The 13717-nt window shown below is 43.7% G+C and overlaps 2 protein-coding genes across 2 annotated transcripts in view; one reads left to right on the forward strand and one right to left on the reverse strand.

The window, feature by feature from the left end:
- The window catches only part of ZCWPW1 (zinc finger CW-type and PWWP domain containing 1), a 50406-nt gene extending 40284 nt beyond the window's left edge, over positions 1-10122 (forward strand). The window contains 10 exon segments of the mRNA XM_014590588.2: positions 307-423; positions 1539-1659; positions 2632-2707; positions 3370-3474; positions 4925-5008; positions 5600-5666; positions 6051-6148; positions 7973-8030; positions 8926-9099; positions 9647-10122. Of these exon segments, the coding sequence (XP_014446074.1) occupies positions 307-423; positions 1539-1659; positions 2632-2707; positions 3370-3474; positions 4925-5008; positions 5600-5666; positions 6051-6148; positions 7973-8030; positions 8926-9099; positions 9647-9966 (1220 nt within the window). The 3' untranslated portion in view covers positions 9967-10122.
- A 1378-nt stretch (positions 10123-11500) lies between these two features.
- The window catches only part of PILRA (paired immunoglobin like type 2 receptor alpha), an 11661-nt gene continuing 9444 nt past the window's right edge, over positions 11501-13717 (reverse strand). The window contains exons 5-9 of the mRNA XM_027774644.1: positions 13438-13468; positions 12327-12376; positions 12086-12117; positions 11815-11913; positions 11501-11740 (exon numbers count right to left, since the gene is read on the reverse strand). Coding sequence (XP_027630445.1) covers positions 11696-11740; positions 11815-11913; positions 12086-12117; positions 12327-12376; positions 13438-13468 — 257 coding nt within the window. The 3' untranslated portion in view covers positions 11501-11695. The remainder of the gene's footprint in view (positions 11741-11814; positions 11914-12085; positions 12118-12326; positions 12377-13437; positions 13469-13717) is intronic.

Below are 13717 nucleotides of genomic sequence, written 5' to 3' on the forward strand. Positions count from 1 at the left end.
TTTTAGAGGTTTTTGCTATAGGGCACGTGCACTCACCAGACAGACAGAGAGAAACAGAGAGACAGAATGCGAGAAATCACCCCCCAGGGGGGATGGCCACGCTACAATCCCTTCTCCTCCATTTTCCTCTCGGGGTCTTGGGCATGCACGCACACACGCCCGGCGTGAGTTTAAGCCACTGGGTCCAGAATGTGAACTGCAGTCGACTACATTGGGAGTCCAGTTACATAGCCATTATGTTAACTGCTGGTCCCAGCAAGAGCATATTTTTTGAGACTCTTATTCTAGCTTTTTTTTCCGTCACAGGTCTGTATCAAGTCTGGGTCCAGTGTTCCTTTCCAAACTGTGAGAAATGGAGGCGGCTGCCTGGGAACATTGACCCTTCAGTTCTCCCAAATAATTGGTCCTGTGATCAGAATACAGGTAGAAAGGAATGGAATTTTTTTTTCAAGTTTTCTTGTTCCTCTCTTTCTTTCTCTACATTTTTCCTTTAGATTATATGTGACATAAGTATAGTTAGCACTCAAGGGGTCCTTGTAGTGCTTAGGAGAGGACTGACTTCCTGTCATATGGAGATAAATTTGGGCAAATCATGCTGGAGGAATATACCCTATAGATTATGCTGTGGAGAAGGGCCTGATATCTGTGTGTATATACTGAGTGGATTCCATTTTCCTCAGTATTAGTCTGGTTCTGTCAATGTTGCTTAGAATATTGATACTGAGTTGGTAGATCAGGATGGATATGGGCTCTATAAGGAAAAGCAGGTGACAGATATTGAGTGAGCTTAGAATTCTAGAATATTTGAGATGGTTGGGTTGTCAGAAAAGTCGTGATGTATTTTTCTATGTGTTTCTATGCAAAAATACATCATGACTTTTCCAATGACCCAGTACTTGGAAGACATTATGATAATCTAATCCAGCCCAATTATTTTAGATGAGAAAACCAAGTCTCAGAGAAATTACCATCATGATGTTCCATAGATGGAAGGAGAGCCAGATACCGGGATGTAAGCAGGAGTTTAGAATCTCTTTCTGTAGAGCATAAGGAGGCAGTAATCCCTTATAAGTCTACTGCTCCCAGCACTAGCTGCATTGCCACCATCAGTCTTTTCTTTCTTTCCTTTTTTAATGATTTTTTTTTTGTTAGAGACCCCACAGAGAGAGAGAGAGAGAACAAGAGAGAAAGCACTCCCCAGTGGGGTGTGGTCATGCCAAAATCCTATTTCCTCCATTTTTCCATCTTGTCAGGATTTTGGGCACACATGCATACATGCCCAGTGTGTCTCTCAAGCTGCTGTGCCCAGGACTTGAATCCCACTGAACCATAAAGGATCTGGCTCCCTAAGTGTAGTGCCCAACTGCTGCAACATGGCGCCAGCCCCACCTCCAAAAATCTTTACTATTTCTCCTCCATGAACTTTTGGTCCCACCTACTGCATGTCCTAGTTCTTTCTTGTTCTCTCCTCAGCCCTCATCTAGATTCTCACCTTATGATTCTTTTCTTGTCCCTTCATTTTTTCTCTCTTTTTGCAGACTTGGAATATAATCACTGTGATATTCCTGAGGAGACCTGGATAGGGCACGAGAGTGATGTGGCCTATGCCTCCTACGTCCCAGGATCCATCATCTGGGCCAAGCAGTATGGTTATCCTTGGTAGGGCATCTTGACATAGTGAGAGCATCCTTTATGAATTTGGCAGTGGTAGATTCAAGCAGGGAGGAAGGAAATGGAAAGCATTTGTAATGAAAATTGCATTTGCCTTAGAAAGAACATATGAGTGAGTAGGAGTAAGGGAGAAGATAAAATACCAAGCTTAGAGGCTTAGAAAGAAATGTTTTCTTTCTTTCTTTCTTTCTTTCTTTTTCTTTTCTTTTCTTTTTTTTTTCTTTTTTTTTTTTTTGGCGGGTTTTTTTGCTTTTGGGTGTGTGTGCTCGCCAGAAAGAGACAGAGAGACAGAAAGCGAGAAACCACTCCCCAGGGGGGATGGCCATGCCACAATCCCTTCTCCTCCATTCTCTTCTCGGGATCCTGGGCATGCACGCACATGTACCCGACAAGAATTGAAGCCACCGGGTCCAGGACTCGAACTGAAGTTGACTACGTGAGAGTCCAGCGACATAGCCATTATGCCAACTGTTGGTCCCCGAAAGAGGTGTTTTCTGAAGTTTCAGGGTGGAGGTGGTATGTCCCTGGAAAAAGGGGGTCTCACAATGCTACCCTGAGTGGATAGAAAGAAAAGGTGTTTTAAATAGTGAGATGCATCTGAGGTATTTTTAAATAGTGAGATGTGAGAGACATGCAAAGTAAAAAGAACAAGAAAAGGTAGGATAGTTTCTTCTTTGAATATGTTCCTAGTCAGGAAATTCTGTCCTAACGGTTGCAGGAAGGCCTGAAAGGAGAAGATTCCTTTACTAGGAAGATTCTGAGATTTTCTGTATATTGATGAAAGTCACTTCAGTCATTTAGTAGTGACCACTGGAGGGATGGATGGGGAGGGGTATTCTATATTTTGAATCTTTTGTTTGCAAAACATATTGCCTTTTTCTGTACACGTACACTGATGAGGTTGTATTCTGTTCACATAACCCTTCTCTTTTGTCTCCTACACCCATATATCTTTTCCAGGTGGCCAGGCATAATAGAATCTGATCCTGACCTGGGAGAATATTTTCTTTTTGCTTCTCACCTCGATTCACTGCCGGTAAGTTTCTTTGTTCAGAGTAGGGAGCTCAGGCCAAAGTATTAAACAAAACTATCCTAACAAATGTTCAGAGTTAGAAAGAGACATGACCAGCATATATGAGTGGAAATAGTTAACTAGGATAACACAGAGATAACTACTCATATACACAAGAAAACTTGTATCTAAGTAAATATTTATCCATTCTTATTTTAGAGAGATTCTTTGCTATAGGATGCGTGCACTCGCTGGAGAGACAGAGAGAAAAAAATCGAGAAATCAGTCCCTGGGGGAGATGGCCACACCACAGTCCCCTCCCCTCCCTTCTCCTCTAGGGACTTTGGGCATACACACACACGTGCTTGGAGTGAGTTTGATGCTGCCGGGTCCGGGACTCAAACAACTGCTGACTATGTGGGAATCCAACAACATAACCATTATACTATCTGGTGGTCCCAATATTTATCCATTATTAGGTATTTATGGTTTTGATAAATATGCTTTGGCTAGGCTTCTGGAGGTCAGAACAAAAGAACAACGGAATGAAACAGGGTAGGTGGGTCAGGCTTCAGGGAACATATGAGGACTAGCATCTCCTGCTTTGTGAATTTTCCATTCGCCCTTTGCCTTTTCTGGCTAGAGGAGTAAATCAGGAGGCCAAATAGTACTGTCTTTTATTTCAGTCTAAGTACCACGTGACATTTTTTGGAGAAACAGTTTCTCGTGCTTGGATTCCAGTCACCATGCTAAAGAACTTCCAGGAGCTGTCCCTGGAGTTAGCCAGAGTGGTGAGCAAACCTTGGGGGTCTGTTGTGCTATGAGGAACTAGAAAGCAAAATCTTCCCTTTATTAAACCTGATTTTCTCCCAGGGAAAGCTTCGTCAGGAGAAAACCTCAGGTCTTACCAGGTGTGTCAAGGGTGAGGTTATTTGTGAAGGACTTTTCTTTCTACTAGTTATTGTGGTGGGGTAATGATTTTTTTCCTTTTTTTTTTTTAGTTTTTAATTTTTGCTATAAGATGCATGTGCTTGTTGGAGACAGAGAGAGGGAAAGTGAGTAATCACCCCCCAAGGAAGATATCCATGTTGCAATACCTTCTCCTCTAGGGATTTTGGGCATGCACACATATGTGCCCAGTGTGATTTTCAAGCCACTGGGTCTGAGACTCAAACTGTAGAGTTGGACATGTAGGATCCAGTGCCTCATCCTCCATGCCACCTGCTGACCCAGGCCTTCTTATTTTTGTTTTTACCAGAAGGTATGTGTGCTTGCCAGAGAAAGACAAAGAAACAGAGAGGGAGATGGAGAAAGTACCCACCCACCCATGGGGAATGGATATACCACAATCCCTTCTCCTCCATTTCTCTGTCCTGTTGGGATTTGTGGCATACACATGCTAGCATGTTTTTTAGGCCTCTGGATCAAGATTCAAACTGTGTAGTAGGCCATGTGGGATCTAGCTCCCTAACCACTAGACCATGGGGCTAGCCTAAAGGGTATCTTCCTCAGACCATGGTTTTTTGAAATCTAGCCTAAGCAGTTGTGGAAGACATGAGGGCACAGGTTAACTCAGGGTTTCTCAGACTCAACACTATTGTTATTTTGGGCCAGGTAATTCTTTTTGTAGTGGAGGGCTATCCTGTGTATTGTAGGATGTTTAGCAGCATGTAGCCAATAGCACCCACCCCACTCCACCCTAACCCTGCCCCTATCCCTGGTTGTGACAAAAAACTGTCTTTAGACATTGCCGAATGTCTTCTGGGGAGCAATATCTCCCCCAGTTAAAAACCGCTGGATTAACAAAATCATATATCCTATATTACTTTATGTTTGACTGGCCTTACAAATGAGCAGAGGCCTAGCAGCTCAGGGCCTTAGAAAATCAAGCAATGGGTATTAAATCAAGCAGTTGAATCTAAAGGAATTTAAGAGGAGTTTAAAAATGGAGTCATCTTTAATTTTCTCTTTTCATATTTCCATGAGATTCACTTTGGAAAGGAGCAAAGTGTTGGTTGAAAATATTGCTAGGAATAGTGAGATGTTTATTAAGGGGAAGGGACTTGTGTCTGAGACCAAAAGATTAACAATAGGAATATCATCTCAATACCAGTAATTGTAAATAAATGTGGTTAAAGATGTCTGGCAAGTAGCAGTATGTTGGTGTCACTTCCCTATTATTTATTATTGACTCTAATCTTTAAGTCAGTATTTATTGATCTCAATCTTTTTCCATTTTAGAAAAAGTACAGAAACAAGGAATGTTGCCACAAACTGGGGGCAGCCTTAATGATGGCTCAAGAGGCAGAACAGATCAGCATTCAGGTGGGAGAGTTTCAGACCATATACATGCTCTTTTTTGTGACTTGGACACAAAGCAAACCATATACCTACTTCCCACTGCAGAAAACCAGCCCTTTTCCATTATGCAGTCTTTATCCTAGAACTACTCTTTTCTTAAAAACCAGAAACCAAATAAAAAACCTACTCTTTTCTTCCCAGGCCACGTTCCCTTGACTCATTCATTCCTTTCCCTATCCTTGGACAAATGGTATCCTCTGTCAGCCCAGATAAAGATAGTTTGTGATCGGGGCAACCTATCTCCCTACTTAACTTCCAGTCTCTGACATGTGCTCCCAAACCTCTTTTTTATTTAGAATCAGTTTTTACCTTCAAATTCTACCAATGGGGACGGGGTAGGGGGTAGGATGGAAAATGACAGTTATTTGTTGAATTATCAATATACTGGAAAAAGATTATATTTAATTTCTGTAAAAGCCCAGGTAAATCTAATGTGAAAATGGTATGGAAAATGAATATTAATTTCTTTATAACTCAAATCTAGAATATAAATAATAAAGACTATCCCTGGGAGAGTAGCGGATGATGTTTAAACTAAAATCTTGGTTCCCTCAGGAGCGGGTTAATTTATTTGGTTTCCGGAGTCGATACAACAGATCTGACTGTAGTGAGGAAGGAAAAGGTAGGATAAAATGGTGGGTGAGGGCTGGAGAGGGAAGGTAGAGATTCTTTTATGAGAGCAGCAACCCAAGTTTTTATTTTATGTTCCACATCATTTCTCTAGTTCTGGACTGTATACTAGGAGGCTTTTGTGAATATCACCGACCCAATATCAAGGGTGGATGGACAGATGGGCGGGGAGGGTGTCAGAGGAAGAGTGTAATATATTGAATGATGATGGACTTTGAAAAGGATGAGACCATGATAATGTGGGATCACATTTTGTGGAGAAAATACTACTTGGACACAGAAGACAGAAGACAGATTCTCTGAGATCAGCTCTATTAACTCATCAGCTATTTTACTAGATCAATTATCTAGACTTTCCTTTGTTTTCTTGTTCTAGATTTAATGCTCTCTGGGGATAACAAGCCAGATTCCTGCTTGGAGAAAGAGGAAGAGGAGTCAGTGAAGGAGAAGGAGGAAAAAAAGAAAGAGAAAAAAGTAAGATTAGCCTTAAATACTGGTTTAGGTAAGGATATTGAGGTTTCCTCTCAGGATATTCTGGTAAAGATCTGGTTAGCCTGGACTTAAATTTACTAAGGAACCATCCTGTCCTTGACTCAGGCTAGCCTTTTTTATTTTTTAATTTTTGGAGAGGTTTTTGCTATAGGGCATGTACGCTCTCCAGAAAGACAGAGAGAGACAGACAGAAAGCGAGAAATCACCCCCCAGCGGGTATGGTCATGCCACAATCCCTTCTCCTCCATTCTCCTCTTGGGATCTTGGACCCACACGCACCCATGCCCGGTGTGAGTTTAAGCCACCGGGTCCAGGACTTGAACTGCAGTGGACTACATGGGAGTTCAGTGACATAGCCATTATGCCAACTGCTGGTCCCAGACTCAGGCTAGCCTCGATTGACTGGTTTGTCTTACTTTTCAGGAGTTTCCAGAGAAGGATAGTTTACTCTTTCATCATTATTCTAATTAATTTTTCATGTCTCTAGGAATTTCTTTCTTGATTATAATCTCAGTTCCTACTGTTTTTCTTCGGTTCTTCTGGAACAATTTCAGAGAATAGCAGGTTGCTTCTGTTCACTCTCTTTTTTTGAGCCTATGTGGACACTTAGGACATTCATTCACTTGTTTTCTTTTCTTTTCTTTTCTTTTCTTTTCTTTTCTTTTCTTTCTTTCTTTCTTTCTTTCTTCCTTCCTTCCTTCCTTCCTTCCTTTCTTCCTTTCTTCCTTTCTTTCTTTCTTTCTTTCTTTCTTTCTTTTTTTCAAAGAGGTTTTTGCTACAGGGCATGTGCACGAGCCAGAGAGCCAGAGAAATAGAAAGCGAGAAATCACCCCCAAGGGGGGATGGCCACACAATCCCTTCTCCTCCGTTCTCCTTTTGGGATCTTGGGCATGCACACCCACGTGCCCGATGTGAGTTCAAGCCACCAGGTCCAGGACTCGAACTGTGGTCAACTACATGGGAGTCCAGCAACATAGCCGTTATGCTAACTGCTGGTCCTTATTCACTTGTTTTCTTAGTGTCCCCTTTCCAGGTTAATGAAATACAGATTTTTTTCTCTCTCTCTTTGTCTCTTTCTCTTTCATGATCTTCCTCTCTCACTCTTTTTTGCCAGAGGGTATATGTGTTTACCAGAGAGAAAGACAGAAAGAGTAAAAATAAGAAAAAAACCCTCCTATGGGGAATGGTCATGCCATAGTCACTTCTCCTCCATTTATCCCTGCTTTTGAGATTTTGGGCATTCATACACACATGCCTGGTATGTTTCTCAAGCTGCTGAGTCTGGGACTTGAACTGTGCAATTGACCATGTGGGATCCACCTACCTTAACCACCATGCCAGGGCTGGCCTTCAATTTCTCTCCTTTTTTATCTTAATAATTGTTTTATTTACTTAAATTTGACCAAAGAGGGACAGAATGAGAGAGAGCAAGAGAGACGGAAAGTGAGAAAGCAAGGCACCAGGTTCAGGATTTGAACTGTGGTCGGCCATGTGGGATTCTAGCATCCTTAACCACCATGCCACCTGCCGGTCCCTCAATTTCTCTTTTAATTTACCAGTCTTTTCAAACTTGTGGCCTAGCTTTATTTCCTTCTTTTATGCCTAAATCTTTGCATTGACAAATACCAATCAGAATAGGAACATGACCATACATTTTTCTCTGTGCTGCCATAGATTTAAACAATATCAGACACAAAACCTAGGTTGATGCCTTAAAGCCCACTCATTATTCTGCAGCATTCTTCTATATTAAAAATAGTTATGTGACTTAATTTATCGTTCTCTTATTTTCTCTCCCATCCTCAGGACCCAGTTTTGCCCCATCCCAAACCAGCCAAAAGACAGACCAAAAAACCCAAGCAAAGTAAGTAAAAAACCCAAGCAAGGTAAGTAAACCTGTTGGAAATAGGCTTTCCCACAGTTTAGGCAGGGCAGAGGCAGAGTGAGGGGTCTGCACGTAAATGGATCTTACTGATTGTCTCAGCTTCAGAGCTTGAGTAAACAGGCAAGACTTACAGTGTCAGCAGGGAAGCTATAGCTTCCACACTTCTGTATCCTGAATTATAAAATTTTAATTAATTTTTTTGGAGAGTTTTTTTTTTTTTTTGCTATAGGGCATATGCGCTTGCCAGAAAGAGAGAGAGAGAGACAGAGAGACAGAAAGCAAGAAATCACCCCCCAGGGGGGATGGCCATGCTCCAACCCCTTCTCCTTCACTCTCCTCTTGGGATCTTGGGCACACATGCACGTGCGCCCAGCGTGAGTTTAAGCCACCAGGTCTGGGACTTGAACCGCAGTTGACTACATGGGAGTACAGTGACATAGCCATTATGCCAACTCCTGGTCCCAAATTTTAATTAATTTAAAAAGAATTATTTAATTTTATTTATTATTTTAAAATTTGCTATAGGACATGTATGCTTATCAGAGAGAGACAGTCAGAGAGAAAGTGAGAAAGCAAGACTCCTGGTCTAGAACTTGAACTGCAGTAGGCCATGTGGGAGTTCAGTACTTCAGCCACCACACCACATACTGGTCCCTAAAAATCTTGAAAATGGAAGGTTTTAAATTCTTAGCTAAGAAGGATAATTTCCTGGAGAAGTCAGGCTCTGAGGAGAATGGTAAAGATAAGGAGTTTAAAAATGAATGAATGAAAAAATATGAATATAATTTGAGAACTTGAAACCACTGAGATTACTCACTGGATTGAAAATAAGCAGAAGATGTAGGAAGTCCAGCTGCTCTTGCTAAACTGTCAGAGAGAATTAAATAAATTTCCTTCATGATTGGGGTTGATTCAGGCATGGCAGATGGACAAGATGGGATCCTGCAAGGGAAGATGATGAAGAGATCTCTGGACAGTGAATCTGCAGCTCCTATACCCATAAAAAGAAGGAACAAAGGACAAGGAAATTCAGATTCTGACCAGCCAGGTAAGACTCATGGCCCAAAAAACTATGGGGAATAAGGTTCATGTTGCATCTCCCCTCCTTGGATCATTTCTTAATAACTCTATAGCTTTTCATTACTTTAAAGAAAAAATTAAATTAGAATGAAAGTGCATATCTTAGACTATACAACTGATATAAACATAATAATCATTGAGTTGATTTGATCTAGGAACAGAAAAATAGTAGAGAAAAAGGAACTAATATTTACTGAATATTGCCATGAGCTGGCTACTAGGTACTTCTATGTTTGTTCCTTTTCATTCTTTCAATAGCACAATGACTGGATTTATTTGCTGTTTTACAGGTAAGTAAATTGAGGCTGAAAGGGTTTAGAATTTGTTCAGAATCTTTATTTAGCATATGGCTGATCCATAATCTGAATCCAGGTCTTTCTGACCCCCAAAGCCCATATTCTTTGGGCTGAGAAAGGTCATCTTTTCCAGAGATTTCTTGGGATTAGGAATTTAGGAGTTTGTCTTGGTAAGGACAGACCTAATAGGACTTCCAACTTTGTTACCTTTTCATGTAGGCCCTAAGAAAAAATTTAAAGCTCCCCAAAGCAAGGCCTCAGCAACAAGCTTATCGGAGAAAAAAGAAATGAGAATGGTAGCAAAGGACCTGACCCTACCAGCGTGTCACAGAGCCTGTCCCTCAGGTGGGAATGAAGTGCCTAGACCCAAGGAACCACTGACTCAGGAGGCTGGAAGTGTCCCCACTGAAGATGAAGCCTCCAGTGACCTGGACCTGGACCAACTCATGGAAGATGTTGGGAGAGAGCTGGAACAGAGAGAGGAGCTGAAGCACAGAGATGATGAAGAGGAGTTTGCGGTGGCCTTCTTTGAGGAATAATTAATGCCTGTGCCATTTCTGTTCTCACTCCCCTTCTCCGGAGTGCAGGAGGGAAAAACTATAAGTAAGGTACCTGAGAAGTTGATAAGTATTGTTAAGTGGCAATGAGACTCAAGTCAGAGTTATGAAGTTTACGAGTTAATAAAGCAAGTTACTGGTTTGATTGATTTGGTTTGTCTCTGAGCACACGCTTCTTTTTGGCTTCTGTCCCACCTGTTTCACTGAGCACATCATTATACCTGATGGGGGGCCTGCACAGTAGCACAGTATAGGAATATAGAGAAAGCAGTGAGACTGAGTCCTGGGAGAGCATCAAGAAAGATTTGGAACCAGCAGTTAGCGTAATGGCTATGTTGCTGGACTCCCACGTAGTTGACCGCGGTTCGTGTCCCGGACCCGGTGGCTTAAAACTCACACCGGGCGCGTGTGCGTGTGTGCCCAAGAGCCTGAGAGGAGAATGGAGGAGAAGGGATTACGGCGTGACCATCCCCCCTGGGGGGGGATTTCTCGCTTTCTGTCTCTGTCTCTCTCTGGCAAGCGCACGCGCCCTATAGCAAAAATCTCTCCAAAAAAAAAAAAAAAGAAAGAAAGATCTAGTCACCCACCATATCGCCCATGCTCATACCATACCCCCAGCCCCTCCCCAAAGGTATCTTTTTTACTTACCATCTAACCCATGGTCTTGTCAGACCTCAGCCCCTCCCTAACAGTGCCCTCACTTTCTTTTAGACAATAAGAAACATGACCAGCAGTTAGATAAGGCCTCCTCTAAAGAATCCAGCCCAAACTAGTCAGAACTCAGATGGCAGCTGGACCAACTGCTGCCTAATCTCCAAGCTCATTATATTCTCATTGTCCTGTATTGGCACGCTACATGACACACCTTCCAGTGCCATGATAGTTGACAATCCCTGTGATTGCAACCGTAAATGACCTTATAGGGAGAAAAAGGCAGGTTTTAGAATTCTGGGAAGTCTATGCCTTTTCCAGGAAAGGCTCTGAATATTCTTCTCCTCTATTATCCTGTTTTGTTCCCTCATTAGCCCCTTTGCTATACCTTAAACTGCCCAGCTCAAGATGAGGGAGAAGGTGATTTGCAAGCTGGGCTCCCACTTCTCCATTCCTTGGCCATTGAATAAAGTTTATGCTATGGCACTTAGTTTTAGTCTTGTAAATTGACTATGACACTAAACAGCAAAAGACTCCATTTCTGGGCATAAATGAAAATTGGTACTAATTTGGGTTCAAGTCCTGGCTCAGTTAATTGTTAGGTGACTATGGCCTTGGGAAAAACCATTCTAATTCTTATTTTCTTGACTCCAGTGAGTATATCATCTATTTAGAATTGATGATGTTTCAATAAGGTGTAATATATAAAGCACTTCACACAACACTATGTCACAATGTTACTTTAAATGATAAGGGAAGATTACAGGAAAATTATAGGACTGGCTACCAGAGTTTGGGTATTTATGGTCCCTTGCCTGAGGCATTCACTGAAAATAAGTACTAGAGAAGGGGTCTTGGATGTGAGTTGTCTGTTAAGAGTCTAGTTTTATTGGGAGGGTCAGGAGTTGAAGGTAATATCCATTTTCTCTTTAGATGCAGTCAAGTAAATTCTCTGGGTACTTTTATTTTTGTGAGGACAGGCTAGGAAGTTGAGAGAGAATTGGAGTGCGTGGCTGTTTCTCTTGGTTCCTTTGTGGTCTTCAACACTTTCACTTCTGTGTCATTGGCATCTGGCTTTGGTGATTGCTGGCAGTTGTGATTTTTCCTATAGTAAGCGTAGTATATTCTAAGAAGGTCATCATTCAGACCCATTCATTAAGCCTTTAAGACAGAGTATACCGTTTCTTCTTGAAGGTTCACCTGTGGATGGTAGCAGCGGGGTGGTTCAAGAGAGGTCGGGCTGGAGAGAGCCAGGGAGGCATAGACAATGCCGTCATCCTAGGTAAGAACCAAAAGGAAAAAGGGTTAGACAGTGGAGGTGGAGCTATACCCATCTTAAAGCAACAATCCTGCAACTTGAGGGCCCTGCCCATACATAGTCCCTCCTCCTCCACCTTGCTTTCACCCAGCTTCCCTTTAATTTCATCAGACCTTAGTCTGAGCTGCTTACCTTGGGGTTCAGTCTGGGGTCAGTGTGTTGTCCTAGGGAGAAAAATAAAGGTGCACAGAGACCAGCCAAGAGAAACAGGAAGGGGGTTCTTGTGGTTAGTTGATCTGCCAAGTTTGGACCAGGGTCACATGGGGGTCATGGGGAGAGGAAAGACAGAGGGGACACCTCCATCGTAGCAGGCATTGGGACAGCAGGAAGGGCCACAGGTAAGGACTGGGGAACGATGGGGAGGACGACTTGCCTTTATTCTCAAGATTCTCATATTTCTCCTCAGTGTTCTGGAAGGGGTCCCTGTATGGGAGCAAGAGGAAGAGAAATATGTAAGAGGCTGGGCAGGAAAGAGTTAAGACAAGTGTGGGGGTTGGCTCTGGTTGAGGGGGACTCTACAAGCTCTGCTGGCAAACTCCTGGTGGGAAGGATGGGTTTGACTTTCCAGAAGGAGCGGCCTGGGAGCAGAACTAGAAGCAGTTTCAGCTGTGGCCCAGCAGAGGGCCCCCTAAGCTAACCAAAGGTGGATTGTTCTAGAGAAGCTGCTTGTCTTGGAAGTGGACAGAGAGAAGAGGTGGGAAGGGGCCCCTGTTCGTGCTCTCTGCTGGCACTGCCCTGGCTAAAGCGGGGAGTGTGGGAAGAAACGAAGAAGTGGATTTTAGGTGTTCTGGACAGGTGCTCAGGCTTGGTCCCTGGAGGAGAAGGGGCGAGGAGGGGTGGGAGGAAGGGCAGCTGATGAAAGATGGGGCAGGGAGAGAGAGGAGGGAGGCAGGCCTGAGCAAAATTATGGAAATGGCAAAAAATGTCAGGAGAGGAGGGAGGGTGAAGAGGAAGAGCCTTGGGAGAGCGAGAGGCAGGGCCAGTGGAGAAGAGGGAGGCAGAGGCTGAGAAGTCCCTCTGAGAGACTGGTGCTGGGGCAGCTGGAGGCAGAGGCAGCCTTTGGCCCCTGGCGCATCACCAGGAGACTAGGACAGATTGGACAGAGAGCAAGAAAGAAGAGAAAATATGATGAGCTGGACGTGTCTGGGAAGGAGCTGTTCAAGGCCGAGGGAAGCCAGGATGAACAGAAGAAAAAGGTTGGATGCTGGGATGAAAGGAGGAAGGTGAAGGTACAGGGAAAGATGCAGGGGAGACACTGGGGAAGAGTCTCTGAAGGGCTGCTCTGAAGCCCTGTTCTCCTTTTAGGCGATGGCGCCGAGGAGCTCAAGACGGGTCTCTTTAGAGGTCAGAGAAGAGGATGCACAGATCTTAAGTCGGGATGGAGAGCAGCTGTGAAAGACACCTGCTTCCTTGTGACACTTTGTGTTTCCAACCATGCCCCCCAGGTCCCCACTCCAGTTCCCCTTTGGAGGAAGAGCACTCACCCGGCTGAGGTTTTGGCTTTAGGCTGCAGACCTGTGGGGGGACAGCTGCGTGTCAGTGTGACATCCATGTCTCCTTCCCTCCTTCACTGCTGTGTCCTGCCCTGAGCCCATCCTTAGAGGGACCAGAGCAGCAGGGCAGCTCTGCCCAAAGCAGTCAGCGAAGTCCTGGGACTCAGCCAGGCACTCAGTGGGCGCTGCAGGCTGGCCGGCACCTGTCCTCCCTAATGTCCTCAACAGCATGTCCTAAGACAAGCTCTTCTTGGTCCCACAGTCCATCATC

The sequence above is a fragment of the Tupaia chinensis genome, unplaced genomic scaffold (assembly GCF_000334495.1).
Source record: "Tupaia chinensis unplaced genomic scaffold, TupChi_1.0 Scaffold000465_1, whole genome shotgun sequence".
Lineage (NCBI taxonomy): Eukaryota > Metazoa > Chordata > Mammalia > Scandentia > Tupaiidae > Tupaia > Tupaia belangeri.